The 26,489-nt window shown below is 42.0% G+C and overlaps 1 protein-coding gene across 1 annotated transcript in view; it reads left to right on the forward strand.

Moving 5' to 3' along the window:
* Nucleotides 1-26,489, forward strand: part of LOC122787912 (junction plakoglobin-like) — a 497,854-nt gene that overhangs the window by 312,717 nt on the left and 158,648 nt on the right. The window contains exon 8 of the mRNA XM_044054837.1: nucleotides 15,349-15,687. Within this exon, the coding sequence (XP_043910772.1) occupies nucleotides 15,349-15,687 (339 nt within the window). The remainder of the gene's footprint in view (nucleotides 1-15,348; nucleotides 15,688-26,489) is intronic.

Consider the following 26,489-nt stretch of genomic DNA (forward strand, 5'->3'; position numbering starts at 1 on the left):
AGAAAAACAGGAGCAACTTCCTCTCTACTTCTTGGCATTAACAAAGCAGAATCATCTAACAGCAAGAAAAGTCCTACAAGCCTTGGGTTTCATGGCATCCTGCATAATATTGGTTCCTCATGCCAGACTACATATGAGAAAGTTACAGTGGTACCTAAGGAATTTATGGTCTCAGCACAAGCACAGCCTAGAAACCCAAATTCCAATAATTCCATGCCTGAAGCAAGAATTCCAATGGTGGGCTCAGGCCTGTCAATCAAACCTAGGATTGCCTTTCCACAACACTCAACCAAGCCAAACCATCACAACGGACGCCTCAGACCTCGGTTGGGGGGCCCACATGCTGGACAAGTGCATTCAAGGTTTATGGACTCAAGACCAGCTGCACTTACACATAAATCTAAAGGAAATGCTGGCAGTAAAACTGGCAATTCAGGCATTCAGACCATTTCTTCAGCAAGGTCAACTGCTGATAAGGACAGACAACACCACAGTTATGTGGTACATCAACAAGCAGGGAGGCACACATTCGTACCCTCTATGCCGGATGGCAATGGACCTCTGGAATGTGGCCCTGAGCTACAACATTCAGTTACAAGCAATTTTTGTACCAGGAAAAGAAAACATTCTAGCAGACATACTAAGCAGAACTACCACGGATTCCCACGAATGGATGCTGCACCCGGACATCTTCAAAACAATTACAAGAAAATGGGGGCTCCCACAAATAGACTTATTTGCATCCCCACGCAATCACCAACTAAAGAAATTCTGCACAAGGACATACCACCCACTCGCTTGAAAGGTGGACTCCCTATCCTTCAGCTGGAAAAACCTGACAGCATATGCATTCCCACCACTTCCTTTGATGCACAAGGTGCTATTGAAGATCAAAGAGGACCGTCCAAGGGTCATTCTGATAGCTCCAGACTGGCCAAGACAACATTGGTACCCATTACTGAGGAGCATGTCTCGGGAACAAATATGGACTCTACCCCTTGTTCCCTTGCTGTTAACACAGAACAACTACAACACCCTGCATCCAAACCTGAAAACACTGCAGCTGACTGCCTGGAACATTGCATAAGAACAAATAACCCACATTTATCCCAAAGGGTTAAAGACATTATCTTGGAGGCTCGCAGACCCTCAACAAGAAAAAATTACTCCGCAAAATGGAAACGATATTTCATTTGGAGTACTGCAAAAGGAGAAAATGTGTCACTGGTAAACATAGCCAACATCCTGGAATACTTGGCAGAGCTCTTCCACAAAGGCCTGTCCTATTCTTCCATCAAGATTCATGCATCAGCTATTTCAGCAGAATACGGCTTGGATCCTCCAGTCTTCTCACATCCTCTGTTCAGGCAGTTTCTGAGAGGAATTAAAAATGTAAAACCACCTAGGAAGCCACCATTGCCAGCATGGGACTTGAACTTTGTGCTAGAAAAATTGACACTTCCTCCTTTCGAACCAGCAGCAACAGCAGAATTACAATGCTTATCATGGAAAACTGCTTTCCTGTTGGCAATCACTTCAGCAAGAAGGATATCTGAGCTACAGGCACTAATGGCAGTACAGCCCTTCCTGATCTTCCATCAAGATAGAGTATCCATGAGAACTAATCCTACTTTTATGCCTAAGGTGGTTTCCAGAGTATCTTTGAATCAGGCTATCCACCTACCTACATTCTTCCCCAACCCACAGAGCAGGGGAGAAAGACTGTTGCATACCTTGGATGTGCATAGGCAATTACGCTACTACCTGGACAGGACCAAGGGCAATAGGAAAACTGACCAGCTACTGGTAGCATATGCAACAGGAGTGGAAGGAAAAGCAATTTCAAAACAGACAATCTCTAAGTGGATAGGAAATTGCATTAGATTTTGTTACTCCTACCATGGAAAGAAAACTCCAGAAAACATCAGGCCTCACTCTACAAGGGCTACAGCCACTACCACAGCTTTTCTACGAGGAGTGGCTACCAAAGACATTTTAGAGGCTGCTACTTGGAGCTCCGTGCATACATTTGCCAAGCATTATAATTTACCTTTATACTCCAGATCCCGAGCAGGTTTTGCCACTGCTGTTTTGCAAGGGATCTTAACTACACCATAATTTCATTTCTCCTCCTCCCCCAGTTTGGCTATGGTATTCTACCCATTTGTAAGGACTGCAGATGCATCCTTGAAGGACATAGTACAGATTTGTACCTACCATAAATGTAGATGTCAGATAGGAATGCATCTGCAGTCAGGATTACCCACCCTCCTTCCCCTCTGTGGTACTCCTAGGGTATTTGCCCATCTTGTAGCTAGCTGGGGGAATCTATTATGGTGTATTTGTTTGTATATATGTACATACATGCCTATTTTTTGTTGCTTTCTACTATTTGGAATCATTTGCATTTATCCAAATTTAGCCTTCCTAGAGGGCACCTGGCATCTGGGGCAAGAAACACTGAGGAAAATGGCGTCGGCTGATGCCTTTATACCCGAATAACTGCAGCTATGACGTCGGGTGAAGTGCGACACCAGCCGAGGCCAGACCCAGACTTTGGAATCCGGCCGACCGAAGGGCTGCCTGACAGGATAACCCATTTGTAAGGACTGCAGATGCATTCCTATCGGACATCTACATTTATGGTAGGTACAAAACTGTACTTTATATCGGTCGGTTCAGTGTATTTTGTACCATTCTGCACTAACTCAGAGCAGATCTGAGAATTGCCGCTTAGATTCTTGACATAGCTAAAGAATGTCTTGTGGTTATCTTTGGAGTCCATGGCAATTTTTCTTTTGAAGCTAGCCTTAGATGATTTTATGAGGGAATGTAGTTTCTTGCTGATACTGATCAGGGATGTCTTCCTTTCTTGGGATTTTACTCTTTTCTGTTCTAGTTTCCTCCTCCTATTGTATAGCTTGTTTATGGCAGGGGTCCACCAGACTGGTTTCCTTTTCTTGGAGGAGTGAGTCTTGGTTTTGTTTGGGATAGCACGATCCATGCATTCTTATAGGTGCCCGTAGAGTCATTAGTAAAGGATTTTGCAGTTTGGACAGCATTATCCTTTAGCATGGGGGCTTTGAAACTTCCCACCTCAGTCTTAAGTAACGTGAAGTTTGCTTTTGAAAAGTTTTTCATGGTGGTTTCTTTGACTGCGGGTGGTGGCAGAATGTGGATACCAGAGTGATTAGTTTATGGTCAGATCTAACCAGCAAGGGGTTGACCTCTGGTGTGGAACACCGGTCGCCCATGTTGGTGATGACCAGGTCCAATATGTTGTCACCTCTGGTGGGGGTGTTGACCAGTTGATCCAGGGCATTTAAGTTTATAAATTCTAGGAAATGTTGGGCAAGGGAGTTTGTACTTGAGTAGTTCTCCCAGTTAATGTGTGGGTAATTGAAATCACCCAATATGAGGGTATTTGGTAGGACCTTTGTTTCCCAGTATTTCCAGAAATGCGGAGTGGCGGTCCTGGGACATGGTGGGTGATCTGTAGCAAGCTATAATTTGAATAGCAGTTTTTCCCATTGTTAGTTGCACGTAGATTATCTCTGAAGCATCACGCTGTGCCACTAACCTTGGAGGTGTGCGTATCCTTGATGAATATTGATACTCCCCCGCCTTTTGTATTTCGGTCTGGGTTTTGTGGCCGAAATGTATGATTATCGTCATGCTTCACTGTTGCAGTCATTACATTTGGGTAATCTGCTGGCAGGTTCCCCTCGGTTGGCCTGATTAACAAAGTCTCGGGTCCTGTGTCGATTGCTGTCCCTCCTTCCATGACGTCAGGTCGTCGGGGGTATAAAACATGCAGCCGACACCATTACATCAGTCTTTCTTGCTGCACGGTGCCCGAAGCAGAAGCAGTTCGCAAGTGCCAGTCGACAGACTCCTGAAATTTTCATTTTAGAGTTTCAGATCCTAAGTCTTCAACTAAAAAGCTAAGTACCCCATTGGGGAAACTTTTTCTTGCTCCTTACCGATGTCAGTAAAAGTTAATAATTGTATTACTTGTTGGAAGCAAATACCTCCTAAGGATTTTCATTTGTACTGTAGTCCTTGCCTAGGCCCTGACCATGACTTGCCTTGCTGTCGGTTTTGTGCTTTAATCAACGCACTATCCGTAGTCTGTACATTTTTGCTTCTAAATATTTTGGGTCACGCTTTAATTATCCAGAAATGACATCTGTTAGCAATCCGACTACCGGAATACCTAAAAAACGCAAAGGAAAAGAGACAGAGGTCCAAAACTGCCGATGACGCTTCTCCTAAGCCAGTCGCCAGTTCGCTGCTATTCCGTGAGGTGCTTTCGCAGCCCCCGATACCCGCTACTTCTGATTCGCAGGCCTCTACTGAGACTCCTTAAGAGTCCGGAATGCCGCAAGATACTTCACTTGTGGAACCTGCTGATGTCTCTACCTTGGATGGGTCCGAAGCCGCTGTGCAGGCACCAGCTTCTGAGGGTATATTCAGGCCTACAGATTTGTATATTAAACAGACGCCATCTTCAATATTAAGGCCAACATTTATTATTTATTTATTTATCAGTTTGATTACCAGGGAAGTCCACTGGGCCAAGAAGGAAGTGCCATTTTCAGTGGAGGCCCGGGGAGAAAAGCTCCATGAACAATATAATACAATAAAGGTTGCAAAATGCAAATAAATGTTACAAAGTGAAATACAATACAATATAGGTTGCAAAAAACAAATAAAGGTTACAAAGTGAAATACAAGAGTAGGATTCATACATTTGAGAATTGCAAAGTGTAGTATACATTATGAGACAGTTTAACAAAAATTTTTTTTTTTTTTTTCAGATTACAATATTTACATGCTTGGAGTCAGTTAAAGACTGCTAGTTCTGGTTCTTTGGAGCAATAAGAATAAGTATGAAAGTATGGTGGAGTGGGAGTAAGGAGATCTTAGTGGGGAATCCCTAGAATTTATGTGGGGTGAAAGCAGGAGCATTTCCATTTGGAAGATAGGTGAAGGAAAAGTTGGGTCTTGAAGGATTCAGTGTTTGGTATAGTCCTAAGCGAAGGAGGCAGAGAGTTCCATTTTTTACCTAGAGAGAAGGAAATTAGAAGCTGGCTAGCAGGACATTTGGGTTTGAGAATGGAGATTAGGTTTTGGTGTTTTTGCTTGGTGGCAGGCAAAATCTCGGACTATGTCTAAAAAACGATGCCTAGGCCACATGTGCAGGCCCCTATGCCTAAAAAACAAACCATCAAAATGACGGAAGATTTAATTATTCTAATCAGGGATAGCCAACCACCCCCCTTCTAAGAGGCCTAGGCAAGACATTGACTATGAATCTTCAGAACAGGATTCTGTTTCTTCTGACTCTTCTAATGAACAGGAATTGTTTATACCTACTTATGAGGACTCTGATGCAGAGGATTCCATTCCTTCTCCCCCTGAGGATTTTTCTTTTGGGGAAACTTTACACCCCTTAAGGGAACATTTCCACTGGGAAAGTCAGGATTTTTCCGAATTTAAAAAGAGGCTTAGGGATTTTCTTCTTCCTCAGCATAGACCTTTGGCTATACCTCCTGTTCTAGACATTGTTGATGTGTTTTCAGAATCTAGTATGGCTCTTGGTTTTCTGCCTGCGGCTCCTTGTAAGCCAGACAGATACTACAGGGTTCCTGACTCCCACAAATTTCTTTTCAAAAATCCTGTTGCGGATCCTGAAACCATTTCTCAGGGCCCCAAGGGCATTAAGGCTTCTACTGCTAAAAATCCTACCCCTTCTGATAGAGATTCCAGGGCGCTGGATAGATGGGGTAAGAAGGTCTGCACTTCTGTAACCTTGACAATCGGGGCTGTAAACTGTCAATTCCATATGCTAAAATATCAACAGCATATCATGGGACTGCTTAAACAGGAAATGATGATGATTTCTGACTGTGTGGAAAATAAAGATTTGCAGGGTCTATTGCGTTCAGCTGAACAAGTTGGAAAACTTACTTTGCAATGTGGTTTTGATTCTTTGGAGGCCTCTTACAGGGCTGCTGTAACTAGGTCTGTGCTAAGGAGGCAGGCTTGGCTCAAAGAGCAATCTCTGCGTGATCATGTTAAAGCAAAATTGTTGGATGCTCCTTTTACAACAGGACCGTCTCTTTGGTAATAAGGCTGAAGAAGTTCTAAAAAAGATGGAAGATGAAGCTAAATCTATGCAAAGATTTCTTACAAGTGCAACCTCCAAGATTTAGTAGGCACTGGCCTACTAAGAACTGGTCCTTTCCAGTTCCTTCGTGAGCCACTCAAGTCAAACCCAGACATTCCAAAGGCAGCAGGTTTCAGTCCCAAGGGACTTTCAGAACAAAGCAATGGGGTGCCTCCTCTTCCAAATCTGGAAACAACAAGACACCTCCCTATGGTAAGCGGTCTCAATGACTTCCCTCTACACTTGCCAAGCACTTATCTTTTAGCTGCCCCTTTGAGGGGAAAACTGGCTCTTCATGCAAAAAACTGGCAACTCATAAAACACAAATGGGTTTTAAATATAGTATCCAAGGGATACAGATTTCATTTCCACACATTGCCAACTCCAAATGGATGGCCAGACCTGCCCCCAAATCAGTGGGCAGAGGCCCCGAAACAAGTACTTTCCATAATGAGCATGGGGGGCTATTCATCTAGTACCAGAAGAGGAAAAGGGACAAGGTTTCTATTCAAGACTTTTCCTGGTACCCAGAAAAGACAAATCATGGCATCCAATTCTGGACTTATCTACTCTAAACACCATTCTGGACATTCCAGAATTCAAGATGCTGACCCTTCACCAGTTACTTTCTGAGCTAGGCAAAGATGCCTGGTTGGTAACTCTAAATTTAAGAGGCTTACCTGCATATCCCAATCAGGGAATCTTGCAGAAGATACCTCCAGTTCAAACAGGCTACTTGCATTACCAGTTCTCTGCACTGCCCTTTAGCTTATCTACTGCGCCCAGGGTCTTTACAAAGTGCCTGGCTCCAGTAATTGCATTTTGCAGGCAAAGAAATATTCAAATATATCCATACCTGGATAACGGTCTAATTCAGGCAGAAAACAAGGACATTCATCTAAAACATCTGGCATTTGTAAAAAGGGTTCTAACTTGTTTAGGGTACACTATAAACGAAAAGAAATCACAACTGGTACCCTCTCATAAAATTACATTCCTGAGTGCAAGCTTGAATGCAACTGCCCAGATGGCTTTCCTTACGCCAGAAAAGCAAATTCATTTGGTGACTTATTTCAAACAGGTGGCCACAAAAACCCTGCTTTCTGCAAGGCAAATACTGCAGGCCTTGGGGTTCATGGTCTCCTGCATTCTTCTAATTCCATATGCAAGACTGCATATGAGGAAACTTCAGTGGTACTTAAGTCTATGGAGTCAACATTGTCACAGCCTGGAAACAATGGTTCCTATCCTACCTTGCCTGCGACTGGAGTTCCTATGGTGGGCAGAGGCCTGCCACCAGAACAAGGGACTGCAATTCACACTGCCCCCTGCCACCCAAACCCTAACTACAGACTTATAAGACTGTGCATGGGGTGCTCATCTGGCAGGGAAGTGCATTCAGGGAAAATGGAGCCCAAATCAAATGCACTTTCATATAAATCAAAAAGAAATGCTAGCTGTACAGAATGCACTGACCGCCTTCGAGGACCACCTTCATCCAGGACAATTATTAATAAAGACGGACAACACCACGGTTATGTGGTACATAAACGAGCAGGGGGGTACACACTCTTACCCCCTCTGCAGACTAGCCATGGCATTGTGGAACACGGCCTTGAGCTATCAAATACAACTACAAGCTCAATTCCTGCCAGGAAAGCTGAATACTCTGGCAGACGAACTAAGCAGAAATCTCATGGACCCACACAAATGGAAACTGGAACCATGGATTTTCAACATGTTGACACGCAAATGGGGGAGCCCAGACATAGTTCTGGGGTGAGGCAAAAAGATCTATCAGTTGGGCAAATTTTGCACAAGAACTCTTCACAAAAAAGTCTAGAAATTGGATGCTCTGTCCTTCAGCTGGAAAAACCTGTTAGTCTATGCCTTCCCCCCTCTACCTCTGCACTCCTAAGTTCTACTAAAAGTCAAGCAGGACAAACCAAAAATGATTTTGATTGCTCTAGACTGGCCTAACCAACACTGGTACCCACTCCTGCGCAGTGTGTCACACATTGCACCTGCCTCAGACACCTTCCTTACTGTCTCAGCAGAACAACCAAACTCTGCACCCTCAGCTCCAAACTTTGAATCTTGCAGCTTGACTAATCACCTAAATTCACCCTTAGCATCCCTCAGCAAACCTGTGATGGATGTCCTTTTGGAGGCGCGAAGACCTAGTACTAGAAAATCTTATGCTGACAAATAGAAAATATTCTGTGCCTGAAATCGATCTCAAGGGATAAGCACAGCAGTACCCAACATTCCTCAGATTTTGCAATACTTAACCGAGATGCTTCACAAGGGCCTGTCCTTTTCCATAAAAATCCATGACTCGGCCATTTCAGCTCATTACAACACAGAACCTCCCCTCTTCTCTCATCCTCTGCTAAAGCAGCATCTCAGAGGGGCCACAAACTTAAAACCACCCAGGAGAGCTCCAACCCCTGCCTGGGACCTTAATTTTGTATTGGAGAAACTCACTCTCCCTCCTTTCGAGCCAGATGCTGTTGCAAACTTAAAATTTCTCTCCTGGAAAACAACTTTCCTTTTAGAAGTCACTTCAGCTAGAAGGATTTCCAAATTATAGGCTCTTATGGCAGTGGATAACCAAAATAGTGGTGCAGTAGTGCTCAAACAAGTAAATCCAGAAAAAAGCACTACAGTTGCGAGTCCACAAGACAGTTTATTCCAAATATAAAACGCAAGTAAAATTTAGCGCTTTCGTCAATGCCAGTTGACTTCAGAATAACCCAATAAACATGATAAAAAAATATTTAAATAATATAAGCTTGGCAATGATTGGCTGTTACACCACGTTTAAAACTTAAGACATTTACAGAATTTTCAAACAGTACAAAAATATGAATGCTTTAAAAAACAAAATCTCTTGCTTAATTTAAGCAATTTGCCAGAAGCAAGCATTACATTAATTTAAATTTGCAGTACAGAAACAGATATTCAAGTACTTTTGTGTTGTTTATATTACATAGTCGCATTTAAACCTGTGAGGGACATTTAAACATGTCCTGCCTTTTCTTTCAGAATAGGTAATATAGTCAAATGGTCATTCAACCCTGGGGGGAAATTTGCTGCTAATCTTAATTGCCATAAAAGTTCTTTCTTGTTCAAGACATTTTGCCAATCTCCACCCCTAACATCAATATTCACTACATCTAATACGGCAAATTTAAAGCCACTGTAATCCACACATTGGGTACTATGCTTGTACAAAGCATTTGTTTCCTTTTTGTTCTTTATATCATTTAGATGTTCATATATTCTAGTTTTAAATCACCTTTCTGCCTTCCCACTGTAGAAGGATATACATGAATTACACTTTGCGATGTATACCAGTTTACTTGAATAACAATTACCCCTTCTTAGGTACACTGTATTCTTATTGTCCAAAGATATAGAATTGTCTTGCAATATGTAAGAACAATAGGCACACCTACCACAGGGTCTGCTGCCATTTAACTTAAAATGTTCACCTTGGTTTTTGTTTTTATTTTCTAGAATTACTTTTAAATTAGGGCCAATCTTAGTTGTAAATATAGGCTTCTCACCTAAAACTTGAAAGATTTCAGTAGTAGTTTTAAAGATGCTCCAGTTTTTATAAAGCGTTTCCTTCACTTGATGGTATATAGGGGACTATATTGAACAATGCATGCTTGTTGAAAATCAACTTTGCTCACAGTTTCAATGGTATTATCTGTGTTATCCATCCTGTTCAAACCTCTACCTAAAAGGGGGATATATTTTGTACCCCAATCACTTAATACATCCAAAAGAATTACATCAATAAAGCCACCGGGGTAGCCCCTCTCAAGAAATATATTTTTCAAACAAATAAATTCAACAAATGACATCCTGTTTTAAAGATGTCATTCTAGCAACCCTGATGGCTTGTCCCTTAATAATGCTTTTCTTTTGTGACATTGGGTGGTGACTATCAAAATGTAAATAACTATTACAAAAAGTTTTTTTACGATAGACCTTTGATACAAACTTTTCATGGTCCTTGATTATTTTGGTGTCTAAATAATGAATCTCTTGCTTATGAAAGTTAAATGTGAATTTTAAAAAAATTGATAGTGTGATTTAGGTATTGGATGAATAGTGGATTGGATTCAGAAGTTCCCTTCCACAAAATAAATATCATCCAAAAACCTACAGTAAAATACAACCTTGGAAAAAGAATTCACTTTTGAAAACATGCTCTCTTTTCCAGCCCAGCAAGACCAAGTTAGCATAAGTTGGAGCACAAGCTGCCCCCATTGCTACACCCTTGATCTGCTGTAAATATTCACCTTCAAAATATGTGTAGTTTTCCAAAATTGTTCACATATTAAACCAATTTCATCAGGGTTTAAATTCGAAGATGTCCACAGAACATCTTCGAAAAAGTTTAACCCTTCTTGCTTGGGAATACAGGAAAACAAATCTTCTACATCAATGGTCAAAAGGTAAGAATCAGCACACCAAAAATCACTTTTTAATTGTACTAGAAAGTCCCAGGAATCTTTGACCAAATGTGGAAATTGCTCAACCACATGTTTTATTTTTCTATCCACATATACAGCTAAATTATGTGTTTTTGAACCAGCCGCTGCCACAATGGGCCTAAAAGGCGGATTTTCTACATTTTTATGTACTTTCGGTATACCAAAGATAACAGGAACTTTATGACTTTCTTTTGAATTTATATCCCAATCTGCCTTAGAAATCCTCTGGTCCATCACATACTCGTATAAAAAACTGTCTGTTCTCTGATAGGAAATGTGTATTTCATTCCTAGAGCATGTGAAATATTTTTCAGCATTGAATAAAATAGTTTGCATAATATTTGTATAGTCATCACAATTATATAATAAAATTCCACCACCCTTATCGGGTGTCATGACACGTATGCTTTTATCCTCCCTTAAGTTGTATAACACACTCCTCATCTACACGAAGGTTAGAGAATATTCTTCTCTGAGTACCCCATATTTTATAGATATCTTCCTTAATAACTTTCTCAAATGTACTAATGAGGGGATGTAGGGGGGTTATATACACTACTTTTTCTCAAAGTTGATGTAAGGAAATTAGTTGTCACACTCTTCTTTGTTGGAAGCATTAATTTTAAATTTAATTTTCTCAAATATAATTGTACATCAACCAACTTACCAGCTCTGTCCGGGATTTTGGTAGGTACAAATTTTAAATCCCTTCGAAAACAGTGGCAGTGGAGCCTTTCATTTTTCATGCAGACAGGGTATCTCTCAGGACCAACCCATCCTTCATGCCCAAGGTGGTATCCAGTGTGGCTCTTAATCAGACCATTCGTTTGCCAACTTTCTTTCCCAATCCACAGAACAAGGGGGAAGCGTATTCTGCATTCATTGGATGTACACAGACAACTTAGATTTTACTTAAATGGGACTAAATCTAACAGAATATCTGAACAACTGCTGGTAGCATTTGCTGCAGGGGCAGAGGGAAAGGCTATTTCAAAGCAAATCATTTCCAAATGGATAAGCAATTGTATTTGTTTCTGCTATAAAAACAATGGAAAAACTATCCCCCAGGGGATCAGATCCCATTCCACCAGGGCTGCATCTACTTCCAACAGCCTTTCTCAGAGGTGTTCCTACCAGGGATATTGTAGAAGCTGCTACCTGGAGCTCGGTTCATACTTTCACCAAACATTACCATTTACTACTTTTCTCTAAATCCAGAGCTGCCTTTGCCACTTCAGTTTTGCAGGGCCTTATAGCTGGTCCTAATGCTGTATAATTTCCTCCTCCCAACCATAGCTTTGGGAATCTACACAAATGTAATGACTGCAACAGTGAAACATGAAGAACATAGTACAGTTGTGTACACTTACCATAAATGTAGATGTAGAGTGTATTCACTGTTGCAGTCCTGGTTACTTTCCCTCCAGCCCCCTATTTTTTCTCTGGTTATACCTCTACTTTCTTTTACTATGCTTAAAAGCCCTTTTGGTGTATTTGCTTTTGGTTGGAGATATATTTTTGTGTTTTTAATTTTATTTGCTCCCCATTTGGGGGACACCTGGGGCACGAAAAACTGATGTAATGGCGTCAACTGCATGTTTTATACCCCTGACAACCTGACATCATGGAAGAAGGGGACAGTAACCGACGCAGGACCCAAGACTTTGTTAATCAGGCCGACTGAGGCAACCTGCTAGCAGATTACCCAAATGTAATGACTGCAACAGTGAATACACTCTAACATCTACATTTATGGTAAGTGTACACAACTGTACTTTGAGTTGTAGCCTGGTAGTGCTGGGGTGCTCTCTGGAGCCTTAAACCAGGTTTCTGTTACTGCACATATATCTATTTTCTCCATACTGAGGAGTGCCTCGAGTGTGTGCATTTTGAGGTTTAGACTTTTGGCATCGAGTAGCGTTACCCTCAGTTTTTTGTTACTTGTGCTGTTTACGGCAGTGGGTTTGTCTTTTGAGCCTTGCCTAAAAAAGCCACTATGGGGGTGGCCAGTATTCGAAAACCTAAGGGTGATAGGTGCAAGCCGTCTCTAGCGAAGCAGCGTAGCTTGTCGAACATGTCATCCCAGGCTGACAGACACTGGATCCCCTTTGAGTGACATCAGAAGATTAGCCAATTGTTGAAATTGATAATTTTTTCGGTATCATTCTTGGTGAGGGCAGGATGTTACTCGGGGTCATACTGGCCTGGGCTACGTGATCAGAGAGCTCCTCCATGTCTGTTTTCATGTAGTCCAGGGAGGTACGGCTCGGGTCATTCACACCAACATGGACAATGACAGAGTCATATTTGTACTCATTCTGGAGTGACCAGAGTGCTTGTGTTATGTGGCAGATCCTGGCACCCGACAGGCAGCTAACAGTAACCTTCTCTTTGTTCAGCCTAGTGATTGGGACGTCAGTGTGCCTGTCTATAGAGTCACCTATTGCTAGTGTGTTGGGCATGTTATTTTGCCTTAAGGGCTGTGATTGTGTGGCACACTGGTTTTGTGAAGTATGTGTTTCATAGTTTGTGTTGGGGGGTGGAGGCTGCTTGTATGTCTGCTTTGGAGGTTTCTGTTGCTTCTGCAGATTTTTATTTAGCGCCTCCGAGTAGGTTTTCATGTATTTGTGTGTTTTTTGCCGGTGCTGGTTTCTTAGGTCTATGTGAGACTGGTGGTGTGATGCACGTAATTCCCTTCTCTTGACTGCCTGGTCCAGTCTTGGGTTGAGAGAGCTTAGCTTCCACTGTGGCTGTATAATTGCATCTCTCACATGCGTTAGTGTTTGGTGGAAGGAGGAGAGGGTTGCCTGTGTACATGAGGCAATTGTAACATTGCCTCAAAATACCCAGATTCACCAGTTGGACTGGAGAGTGCACCTGAAACTGCCCTTTGGACATGCCTGGATAGGTACAGTGAACTGTATTACTGATTGGCTGGTAAGGTCGAATAGAGAGCCTTGTCCTTCTCTGCAGTATAGGGTTGTCTAATGCTAAGGTTTATTAGTGCTTGCTATTAGTTTTGAGTACGTGCCAGTATGAGAAGTGAATGGTTTGAGTGCTTAAGTTGAAAGTTTGCCTAGTTCCAAGGGAAAAATTGAAGTGCAGACTTTGTGGAGCCAGGAATAGTTATACCCTAGCTAACTGGCACTGCCCGGCACGCAAAACTGCGCAAATGCGGGTTTTATAGCAGGGAAATGAAAGAGAGAGAAATTAGCCCAAAATGGCCAATAAACTACTATTTTCTGGGCTGAAACCACTCCTCCAGGGACAGATAGGCTGCTCAAAGCTCCCTCTCTCACTGTGAATAGAGAAACTTCCTTCTATCCAAGTAAGGTATGGGCAAACACAGAAACTTGTAACACAGCCCTGAATTCAGCACTAACCTGAAAACTGGACTATACTAGCTTAGAAAGGCGGGGAAAACAAGTATCCAGCCATCCCTTTTAAAGGAACTGCCAATTTGTTAGTCATCCTCGGGGGGTCTGTGAGACTACTAGCAGTAACATCTTGTTCCCCTTCTTACTCCCCTTCTATTTTTTTTATTCAGGCAACACAGACGGGTGTGATTCTGCTCAGGGCTTTGCTAGAACCTTGGGCTCACTGTGGGCACACTGCACTATGGTTGTGCAAAATTCCATCCCTTAGAGTTGGGAGCATGAAAGAACTAAAGGCGCTTGGACAATGTGGTACACTTTGTACCAGGATTGTGGACTTACCTGAGGGAAAAGGTGATGTCTCCCCTGCCGAAAGGGAAGTGTGACGAGCTCTGAGAGTGAGACATCCTGATTTTTTTCATTCACTGGTTTCTGTGCAGCTGGCTTTCCTGCATATGTCTATGAAGATGATGCGCGAATACTGAGAAAGTCAGATTGTTGAGCAGTGGACCTTCATTAATGGCATGGGAGGAACAGCTGCAATATTAAAAAAAATGTGGTTTCTTCTATATTTTCTCAAAGTAGACCTGGGAGTAAAATGGCACCTTCAGGAAAGCATTAAAACTAGTTTCTGGTTTACAAGGGGCTAAATGGGCAACCGCCCTGTGTGTGATCTTCCTGGCTTCACTCCATTGTTGTGACTTTCCTGTGACACTTTAGACAGAGTTTGTCTTGGTAAGAAGGAATTGATGTAGCAATGTTTGAATTTAGTAGGTCCATAATATCTTGGTGTGCTGAACAGTGATATGAACTCTTGCAGCTGAGCTTTGGGTTTCTGGACATAACCCTTGAACTGGTGGCCATTTTATTTGAACCAATAATTTTAGTTCTTACAGCTTAAGGATGATTGAAGCTTGTGTCCCATCCTGATTAGCTCATTTCCATGTTCTCTGTTTGATATGATTGCTAAGCAGTGTCTAATTCTGTGTCAGCCTGTACTAAGATTTTATTTGCATTCAGTGTTTTATGGTTCCAGTAGTAGTGCTAACAAACTGATTCAAAGAATGTGCTATTTTGTGAGTAACATTTGTCCTTTTCTTGTATCTCGAAGTTCTTCAGTCTCAAGAAGCCTTCACTACTTTTCAAGTGGTTGCAGAACCTGCAGATACAAATGAAAGACTGAATGAAATATAAGTTTGCACATTGGCTTGAATGCACTCATAGCAAGTACAATCATAAATTTGTTTTTGTTTTTTTTCTCTCCTCCCCCAATTAAATTTCATTGTGCTAGGAGGGACTGGACAGCCTTCTGCAAACTTTGGTGAATCTTCTTGGGTCAGATGATGTAAATGTACTCACCTGCTCAACTGGCATCCTTTCTAATCTGACCTGCAACAACAATAGAAACAAAACCGTGGTGACGCAGTCCAATGGCATTGAAGCCCTTATCCACACAATTTTGCGAGCTTCAGAGAAGGAGGACATTACAGAGCCAGCGGCCTGTGCTTTACGCCACCTGACAAGTAGGCATAGTGATGCAGAGTTTGCCCAAAACAGTGTACGTCTTCACTATGGCATCCCTCCTGTTGTTAAACTTCTTGATCCACCACACCAGTGGCCAGTGATTAAGGTAAGTTTTCTACTATAATGTGTCCATTACAAGATCAACAGGTCATTGCTTTATATTTCTATTAAACCATTTGTTGGCGATCATAACACCTCCATTGTTTTCATTAATCCATTTGCTGGGTAGCAAAAAGGCATGTACAGTTCATATTTTACCACCAAAGCATTGTATGTTGAGCTTTTGCTAGGAAAAATGTTTAGATTTTGCATCTTTGAAGAAAACCATGTAGAAAGTACAGTTAATGTTCATGTTTAAAAAAGAAATGCATAGTTTTCCTAGCTGATTATTGAAATGTATAGTATTCCTAGCTAATGTATAGTATTCGGAGCTTCTTATTTCCTTGGGAGCTAAAAGGTCCACAGACAATCGGATGTTCATTTGAAGGAGATGAATGTCCAAGAAGTGGATGAAGGAAAGGAAGTAACCTTCACCTTGGGAATTGACTTAAGAATGTTACAAGGGGTAGTTAGTGCCCTGTTGGGTACAGTAAATTCCAAAGAGTTGTATCTTGTGACACACAAGGAGATTCAGTGAAGATTGTTTTTGCTTATTTTTCTGTCTTTGCTTTCTTACATTTTTTTGATGTTATGGTGAGTGGTCTCAAATGGATAATTCTGTTCACCTCCAGTTAGTAATGGGTTGTCTTTATAATGTTGGCTTTACAAAAATCAACCATTTACAGTAAACTCGGTTAACTGGAACTCAAGCAACCAGAAAAAAAATCTGAGTACAGTACAATTTTCATGTGTTGCACTTTGTCCCCCGTCCCGTCCCCCCACAGAAACATACCTTGTGTTTTTAGAGTTTGAGTTTTAAAAAGAAAGATAGGAGTAAATTCCCTGTCTCCCCAACCTAAGAACAAGTCAAACCAAACAAGTAGTATAGTGTATAGCATAGTGTACAGTATTAGTTGGGCCTATTTTTAATAGTAGCTCTCAAGCAACCAGAAACTACAGTTATCTGACGTCTACCAATCTCCATGGGTGCTGGTTAACTAAGAGTTTACTGTATGTAGTTGAGTTCATTAAGGTTGTTTGTCTTTTCGGCTTTTCACGGTTAGGGGTCGCCACAGCAGAGCTCCGGTCTGCTAATGGTTGGCAGGTGATTTTTATGGTGCCAAGTTGCCAGCCCGACGCCCAACCTTCAGCGAAGGCCTGCCCATTCACGCATGTCTTTCGGAGGCAACTCTACCGCGGGGAGGACATGCAGACTCCACACAGAAGGCACTCCAGCCAAAAATCGAACAGGAGAACCTCTTGCTGTGAGGCAACAACGCTACCGCTGTACCACCACGGCTTTTAGTTGAGTTCAAGGTAACCACTGCAAACTCAAATGCAAAAGAAAGTATTTTGAAAGGACCAAACCCCTTGTATTTTTCACACACCCCCACTTATCTCTGAGGTCTCGCACCCAAAGGGGGGACATATATGCCTTTCCCAAAATTGTGTGATCCTGCAGGCAGAATATGCTGCATTCTTCAATCTTTAACCTAAAAAACTTGTACAGAAGTGTAAGTGATATTTATACACTAAAATTTACAACTAGAATCTATACGTAATTATAACCAAAAATCCATTCCAGAGTTCTCCACAGTTAACGTTTAAAGTATTTTCACCATGATCAACGTATGTTGCTTGCTAGGAATTTTAGATCATTTATGTATAGGCTGTTTAAAGGCTACCTTAAATAGTGGTTGACAGTGTCTAGGTCACTCTTAAGAGGCTGCCCAATTTAACTCTAAACTTATTTTACTGAGAAGGGTTCCTTGTAAGTGAGATAATGCTAAAAGGGTGATTTACTTCCTGTGTTCAACATCAGAAAATGTATCTCTAATAAAACAATACTGCAGTAGCTAGACTGAGAGATGCATTGACTGCGAGGCTGTGTCCTTCTCTGGTTCACAAGTAGACCCATTTGTGCCATGTTAATACTGAAAAGCAGCCCAGGCAAACAGACCTTCTCTAAATGGGAAGTGCATCACATTCACTATTGTTTCATGTTTCATGGAAAGCCTCTGTAAGCAGTTTTTTTCTTTCAATATAGCATAACTCAAAAGGACATTTTAGGAAAAAGATTTTTTTTCTTTCTTTAGAAAATAATTTGAGTAAAAGCATAGGAAAATAAATAATTTTCCTGTTGTATGCAACCAATGATGCCTTGTGTGTGTGTGTGTGTGTGTGTGTGTGTGTGTGTGTGTGTGTGTGTGTGTGTAACTGGGGAGATAATGGGGTCTATAATATATGAACAAAGTTTTAGAACTTTGAATACCATATGATCGACACCAAAAGCAACTCCAAGATTGCACTACAGTGCAGTAAAGGGAAGTCTTCCGTTTACCGCATTTTAAAGAGTAGGGGGTGCAGTGGGGCTTGCCCCCCTGCCTACAACCCTTAGTTTAGGGCTTTTTCTTTTTATTTTTATCATATGGTATTCAAAGTTATAAAACTTTTCATGTAATATAGATCCAGATAACGTCCACCCAGGAGTGTTCTGAGGCGTGACACCACAGGCAAATGTAAAGTCCTGATGCCTGGGGGGGGGGGGGGGGGGTGAGGGTTACTGATCATCATAGAAGGAACACTGCAACTGCATGTGTCCATCCTCATCAATAGGTCTTCAGGCGTGGGATTTTGCACTCTACTATCACTTGGTTCTTTAGGTGGTCAACATTCCTTCAGAGCACAGTCTGGTGGCAGACTCTTTGAACAAGTCCAGGGCAAATACTCATGAATGGATACTTCACAGGGAGGTGTTTGTAGACATTTTACATCAGTGAGGTACTCCTCAGATCTTCTTGGCTCTCCCCTGAACAGCTTGACCATCTCTGAGTGCCATGTCCTCTGCCTTGGAAAGTGGATGCCATGTTTTTTTCTTGGAAGGGGATATTTCTGTATGCCTGTTCACTGCTTCTTCTGTTACCAAGAGTCCTGCACAAGATCATGCTGGACAGGCCCAAAGTCTTGCTTGTGACTCCCTTTTTGGCCCAGACTGCATTTTTCCCCTTTTTATTTTATCTGGCCAGGGGCAATCATCACAAGTTACCTCAACTGCACAGGATGGATCTTCTTACACAAGACGAGGGATCTATCATTCACCCCTCACTTGTCCACCCTTCAGTTGACACATTGGATGATAGGTTTTTGATTTCTGTCAGTCTGACTCTGAATCCAGCTTTGACTCCTAGTTTTGAAGTCACAGTTTTTAAAGGGCGTCCTTCATATTCAGCCTCCAGAAAAAACTATTCCTCCTCCTCCTCCTTCTTCTTGATCTTAACTTTGTTCTTGAGAAATTGACTGTCCCCTTTTGAACCTGCAGTTTCTTCTTCCCTACAACATTGTTCTTGGAAGACTGTATTGTTGATGGCTCTTACTTCTGCCAGTAGGATCTCTGAACTTCAAGTACGCGTGTTGGTTCCTCATTTTTTTTTTTTGTTTCACAACGACAGGGCATCTCATCTTTACCATTCCTTCTTTTATGCCCACGGTGGTTAATGATTTGATTTTGAATCGGTCATAGGTTCATAGGTTGGTACTAGGCTCAGCCCTAGTGCCTATACAAGCCTAGCATTAATAATTCCCTGGCTATTTCTTCCCACACTATTTACTTCCCTGGGCCCCTGTCTAGCAGGGCAAGTCCATTCATCTTCCTTTTTTCTCTTCTCCACAGAATACTAGTCCGAGGGTTATTCACACCTTGGATTTACATAGGCAGCTTGGGTATTACTTAGACAAAACATATCAGGAAATCTGAGCAACTTTTTCTTTCATGCCAGGAAGTTGGGTTTGTCAGTATCTGAGCAAAACCGATCTTAAACTCCTGTTTTTCTAAGGCCATTACTTTTTGTTATTCTTTTCATGACGAGCAACTTCATGTTTATTCTTCCAGGGCAATGGCCTCTTCTGGTGCTTTCTTCAAGGGTCTGGATACTAGTTCCATTTTGGAAGCTGCTACTTTGTCTTCTGTTAACACTTTTACCAAACATTACAAGTTGGATGAAATTTCCAGGGTGGGTTTTGCCAGGGCCATTCTTCATTGGTTTGTGGAGTGATCTTCTGTGCTTTCCTTCTCCCATACTTTCCAGTAGCTTTTGTATTCTCACAAGAGTAAAGAAAATTTCAACAATGATGAGGAAAGGCACAGTACAGTGTAAGAACTTACTGTAACAGTAGATGTCCCACTTCTCACTGTTGTGATGTTCTGTTCCTCCCTTCTGCCTCTTGTTACTCTCTGTACCCTCCTCATGGTCGAGTGGTCTTTGTATTCTTTTCTCCTTCCCTTCCTGGATGAACATGTTGCTTTCTCTGAGGTTTCCTTCATTCTTTTTGGGCACTTCAGTTCTGGGGATTAGGCATCCGTGCATCACTTATGTACCTTACAACTTGCATGTAGGATGTATGTCTGACATACTTCACCTGGAAGGTGCAAAGGCTTTGGTATGCTGGCTGGAAGTTTGTCCTCAGCAGCATAATCCCAAGAGTTAAGAATATTGTAACGGTAAGAAGCAGACCGTTTACTGTTATGGTAAGATCTTGCACAACTACACTCCACAAACAGTGGGAATTAGCAGTAGGTAATCCACCTATCTGGTCTGACTTTCAGAAGTCTGGGCATTCTTTGCATGGACAAGGCTTCTCCCACATGGCAGATGCTTTAATGGTAGCAGGTAGGAAGGGGAGGGCAACCTGTGCCACTTCTGTTTCATTTTTGTTGTGATCAAGCTGTTTGGTGGTAGTTTCTCTCATCAGAGTGACTTCCAGAGAAGGAAGTATCCTGTTAAGTAACTTTATGCTGTTTGTTTGATTAGTTTTCACTTCTGACTTTGTTTTTGGAGTGTGTTTCTTGTTTTTTTAGGGCTGACATTCCCAGAAGAAAGTCGTAAAGTATGCCTCTGTGGTAGGCAGACCGTAATGAAGGTTTTCCTTCATTGGTATCTTTGCGTTTGGGAGATCACCTCATGGCCACCTGTAAAAGGGTGTCCCTATTTTATGGTAATGAGTATAGCTAAAAATCTCAGTGCTTTCTCGGAGTACCAAAAATGCTGTTTCTGAATTGATGGGAATGCTGTTCCCTTTGACTGCCGAGATGCCTTCACTCGCGGGTTGCAAGAACTTGAGAGTTAAATATTACTGAAAGATGGAGAAATCCAGAAAAACACAGCTAAAGAGCTGTCCAGTGTGTACAAGGCTGCAAAGACCCATTCAGTCAACAGCCTTGATGAATCCAGTTCTTTGTAGGGTGCCTTTTAATAAGACCCTGCAACCATCTGCCAATACCCCTATGGATATCAACTGTAGAGTTGTGATATTTATCGGCAGCCAAGCTTCATTCATTTTTTTTTTGCTGTGTTACAGCCAAGTGGATGTCACATTTGTAGTGGACCATTATAGTATAGGGAATGTGGAGGGTTTTTCATTTGCATCTCTGCTGCATTGATAATATTGATAAAGCAGCCATCTTTTCCAGAGAATTTTTTTTTCAATATAGCTAGCCATCCCCCTCAAGACTTTCCATTCCTGGATTGGATGTTGGGCTTTGTGATGCCCATCTCTGTGGTGAGTGCTCTAGCCTTCTTTGATTACTAGAACTTTACCAACCAGTATATGGCCACATGACAAAGTGCTAGCATCCTGCCACTGACGAGTGAAAACCCAGAAATGTTTAGTATCTTAGCCCAGGCAAGTGAAAAAAACTCCCTCACTTGACCCATCTTTAAAATAAATTGAGGAAGGAGGACCAGAACTTAACTTGGCCTCCAAAATTTACTCCATTTTGGGATGTGGCACAGATGGTACAGGTCGCCACCAAAGGGGGTCTCTTTTGGGGGGAACATTTAAACCAGAGTCCAAATGAAAGCCACACAGGAACATGAAAACCTAATTCTTAGTCCCTTTCTGGCTGAGACAGCTTTGCTTTTTTTGCTTTCATACATGAAGGGGAATTCCATCAACTTCTAAATTGCATCCTGATGACCCGCAGTGGTCACTTTCTTTTGACTAACATTTTTTGCGTGGTTTGTCGTTTTTAAGCTTGGTGTGTAGTGCCAGTATTTTGAGTTTTAGGTACTACAAGGTTTTGTTTTATTTTGTGTTTTGTTTTTTTTTTGTTGTTTTTCCATGGATTAGGGCATATACTTTATAATTCTTCCCATTTTGTATGAATTGTATCCATGCAGCCCTGAACATAATACAGTGTGTAACAGCATCCCATAGTAGTAGATGTACAAGTAATGGGATCACTGTTGCAGTATGGACTTCCTCCTTGCCCTTGCAGTGTTTTGTGAGGCTTCTTTCAAACAAGTGATTAAATGTATTGCATGCCACTAAAATTGTCTGTATGCAAACTGGAAAGATTAGGTGTTTCAGGAGGTTACATTTGACCTGTAACACTAACATCTGTGGAAGTGACACTTGTAATGGATGACTTACTTCACTCACACTAGCATTAGTGTAATTCCCCTGGTCTGGATCTTCTTACAGAAAATTCCCAATTTCTTTCTTTATAAATGGTCTTGCACCTGAGATCCCAGTATGCAAACATCTGTTGGTGTGGTAAGTTGCTATACAGCTATACTTCACTTACCATTTGTATTCCAAACAGGCAATAACCTGTATTGACTGGGCTTATACTTTATTAATAGCCGTGTGCTTTACTACACGTGATGACTGTACTACACCTCTGGAGTACTTTTTGAATTTTAATTCCCTTTATAGTTAGTAGTTCCTCAGGTCATCCTAAAGTAGAACTACTAGCATTTCTCCTTGCAATGCGAATGAAGTCCAGAACGTTGCTTTGGAAAGCTTGGGAGGAGTAAATGACCTAGAAAATGTGAACGTTGTTATAAGAACAGAAGTGCTATTAAAGTTATTCAAAACCTTTCTGAGAAGAGGCAAGTTGATATCAGAATGAGATAATTGGCAGGCCAAAATTAATTGCAGAATAATTTTCTGATTTACTTTTCAGACTCTTGCTCCTTACCTCAAAAACATGGGACGTGTCCCTACATGTCCAGCCTGATAGTATTTCACCTTGAATCTACCTTCCCATTTAGACCTGTTTGAGTAAACAGGCCACTTAAAAATGTACCCAATCATATGAAATCTGCTGACAGTAGCCTTGACCCTAAATTTATCAAAACTGGTAACATATTTATCACACCCCTACTTTTATACATTCTTGTAGGTCAGCCACATAGGATGCTTTTCCTAGTCTGTGGAAAGATGTGATAACTGCCCCACTTCCTACATATCCATCTCCGTGTAATGACACTTTTTACAGACCTTCATTCATATTTCAACACTGGCCCTGCTTGCGTTCCATCTTCATAATATAACAGCACTTGTACTGATGTGTGTTCATACTTCCAGTGGCCACAGTTCTAAAAACTATTGCATTGATACTACTAAGGAATGCATGTGGAGACTTATGGCTGTGGCAGCAGACAGTAGCATGAATTCAGGAGAGATCACCACATCTTAACGCTTCCTTGCAAGTACAGTCCAATACTGTCATATGTGAAGATTAACTTAATGGAGCAGTGTGTGTTCACCTAAGGTTTCAGAATTGATCAGTGATGAAGTCTGCAAAAGCTGGACAAACTGTTTCTGTCTTGGTTTAAATGTGGCATGGACATGCATTTTTAAACACTTGTTAAGCAGGGTAGTGGATTGATCTAAAAAGAACTCATTACATCCATTGCCCAAGAGTAAAATAGGGTGGTTCAGCTCTATTAACCTAGTATACAGAAAATACTGTCATCTGATTGCTTCAAGTGTCCGGTAAGTACTTATGGTGCGTTAATCAGTTTGAATGGCACTTGTGCCCTGCTTATTAAACCTTTACTACTGGTTTAATGTCTCTCATTCCCCAGTGCATCTCTGACCCTTCTGTTAAGATTTCTGCCTCCATCTGTCTGTCAGAGTCCTTTTTTTTTAGGGAGCAGTTTAGCTGGCCCCCTCACCTAGACACTGTCCAGTCTCTGGATCCCTTTCCTGCTTGACCCACCCTTGAAGTGGGAGATCTGTCCACTAATTTAAGTATGAAGGAATCCAGTTTTGTTGATGCTGTTTGGGCCAAAAAATTTATGCTAGCAGGGGAACAATACCTTTGATTTAAAATTATTCCACCCAGTAAATCTAGAGTTCAGCACTTTTGCATTTCATAATGTATGGAACAAACTTGGCTGTTTTCAACTTTAAAATCCAATTACATGGATGTAAATACTGACAGATTAAAATAAAACAGAACATTTAATACAAAGTTTTTGTAGATGTAAATGCATATTTGCATTGTATTTTTAAATATTTATTACAGTGAGAGCTTCAAAGATGTCCTTCAAGGATGCATCTGCAGTCATAACAAATGGGTTGTCCTGTCGTCAGGCAGCCCTTCGGTCGGCCGGATTCCAAAGTCTGGGTCTGGCCTTGGCTGGTGTCGCACTTCACCCGACGTCATCTCTGCTGGTCTTCTGGTATAAAGGCATCAGCCGACGCCATTTTCCTCAGTCTTTCTTGCCGCGTGGCGCCCGAAGCAGAAGCTGTTCGCAAGTGCCGGTCGGTCAGATCCAGAGATAACTACTACCGAATACTACTTCGAAGACTTCTAAAAAGCTAAGTACCCCGTTGGGGACTCTTTCTTGCCTCAGCCGATGTCAGAAAAAGTAAATAACTGTTTAACTTGTGGGAAACAAATACCTCATAAAGATTTCCACTCTTACTGCTTACCTTGTTTAGGCCCAGACCACGACGTAGCAGCCTGTTTAGCCTGTGCTTCCTTCAACCGACGAACGCTTAGACGTCGGTCGGAGTTTGCTGAACAGTTTTTCGGCTCAGATTTTGCGTACATTATGCCGTCGGACCCTCCGACTACACAAATTGTTAAAAAACGCAAAGAAAAAGACCGACACTCGCGGTCCGCGGTTTCGGCCGAAACCTCGGTTAAGCAAACCGCGAGTGTCTCGGTTTCGGCCGAAACCGAGCAAACGGGTCAATCTTCAGCCGAATCCATGACTACTACCGAGGCTCCTGCTACCCTAGTTGAATCGGCCTCTGAAGTTTTGCCTACTAATGTGGTTTCTAGTGAATTATCAGACACCATCCCTTTGGATGTCTCTACCCCAGCACGTGGTGCTGCTAGGCCTCCTGCAGCCATGTCTATTAAGGCCTTTGCCAGGGCCAAAGCAGCCAAAACTGCTAAATCTGTGCCTGTTAAGCCCCCCTCACATAGGCCCAGTTCCAGTTCTCAAATGCTTACTCTGGCAGAGGATCTCATCTCTTTAGTTAGGGGATCCCAATCTCACCCAGACAGGGCCTCTCAGCCTCCAGAAAAGAGACCTAGAGCAGAGCCCCCAGAGCCAGTGTCCTCTGATGATTCTTCGGATGACTCGGACATTACAGACCATCCAGAGGCTCCTTTTTCTACTTATGAAGATTCCGATGCTGAAGAATCTATTCCTTCTGCCTCTCCACCGGAGGAATTTTCCTTTGGGGAAACCTTACATGCCATGAGAGAACAATTCCAATGGCAGGGACAAGATTTCTCAGATTCAAGAAAAAGGCTTAGGACCTTTCTACACTTACCACAACATAGGCCCTTAGCTATACCTCCAGTTCTACCTGTTGTGGATGATGCATTTAATGATGTTTGCACTGCTCCTGATACTTTACCTCCAGCCCCTACCAAACCAGATGGGTTTTACAGGGTACCAGACACTCATTACCACCTATACAAGGCCCCACTTGCAGATCCTGAGACTATCTCCCAGGGCCCTAAAGCAGTAGCTTCGACCACAGCAAAGAACCCTCTCCCTTCTGAAAGGGAATCCAGGTCCTTAGAGAGATGGGGGAAAAAAGTTTACACCTCTGCTACTCTCTCAGCTAGAGCTTTGAACTGTCAGTTTCATATGATCCAATACCAAGAGTTTATGCTTGATCAGTTAACTAAGAAACTGTCCTCTGATGACTCCTTAGATAAGAAATATGTTTTAGAAATGGTGAATAACATTCAGCAGGTTAGTAACCATTCTTTAAAATGTGGCTATGATGCACTGGAGGCTTCATTTAGATCAGCCATGACTGGCACAGTGATAAGGCATGCCTGGTTGAAGGAACAGGTCTTGCCGGATCATGTTAAAGCAAAGCTGTTAGATGCTCCTATGGATAAGGCCAGTCTATTTGGTACCCCTGCTCAGCAAGTAATGAAGAAAATGGAAGAGAAGGCAAAATCTGTACAAACAGTTAAGGATTTCTTACAGGTTCAGCCCCCAAGGTTTAGCAGGAACTGGCCTTCCAAAAATTGGTCCTTTCCAGACTCCTCAAAATCTCAGAGAGGCAGGAATAGACGTTCCAGAGGCAGAAATCAATCCAAAGGATGTGCCTACAGAGGACGCCAGTGGCAAGGCAATAACCAGCGAGGCACAGACACAACCACTGCCACTACAACTGGACAATCACAGTGACTTGGCTCTGACACCGCCTACCAGGGAACAAGTAGCAGCACCTTTAGGCGGAAAATTAGCCTTATTTACAAAAAACTGGCACTATATCACAAAAGACAAGTGGATTTTGCAAACCATAGACCAAGGCTACAGGTTTCACTTCCACACCTTACCAGTAAAAAGAGGAATGCCAAACCTACCGCCAAATCAAAAAACAGAAGCTCTAAAGCAGATAGCTCAATTAACAAAGATGAGAGCTGTGGAAAGAGTACCACCAACAGAACAGGGCAAATGATTCTACTCCAGACTCTTCCTAGTACCAAGAAAAGAGAAAAGTTGGAGACCTATTCTCGACCTGTCCGTTTTAAACACA

The sequence above is a fragment of the Protopterus annectens genome, chromosome 13.part0 (genome assembly GCF_019279795.1).
Source record: "Protopterus annectens isolate FY-2018-M chromosome 13.part0, PAN1.0, whole genome shotgun sequence".
NCBI classification, from domain to species: Eukaryota; Metazoa; Chordata; order Ceratodontiformes; family Protopteridae; genus Protopterus; species Protopterus annectens.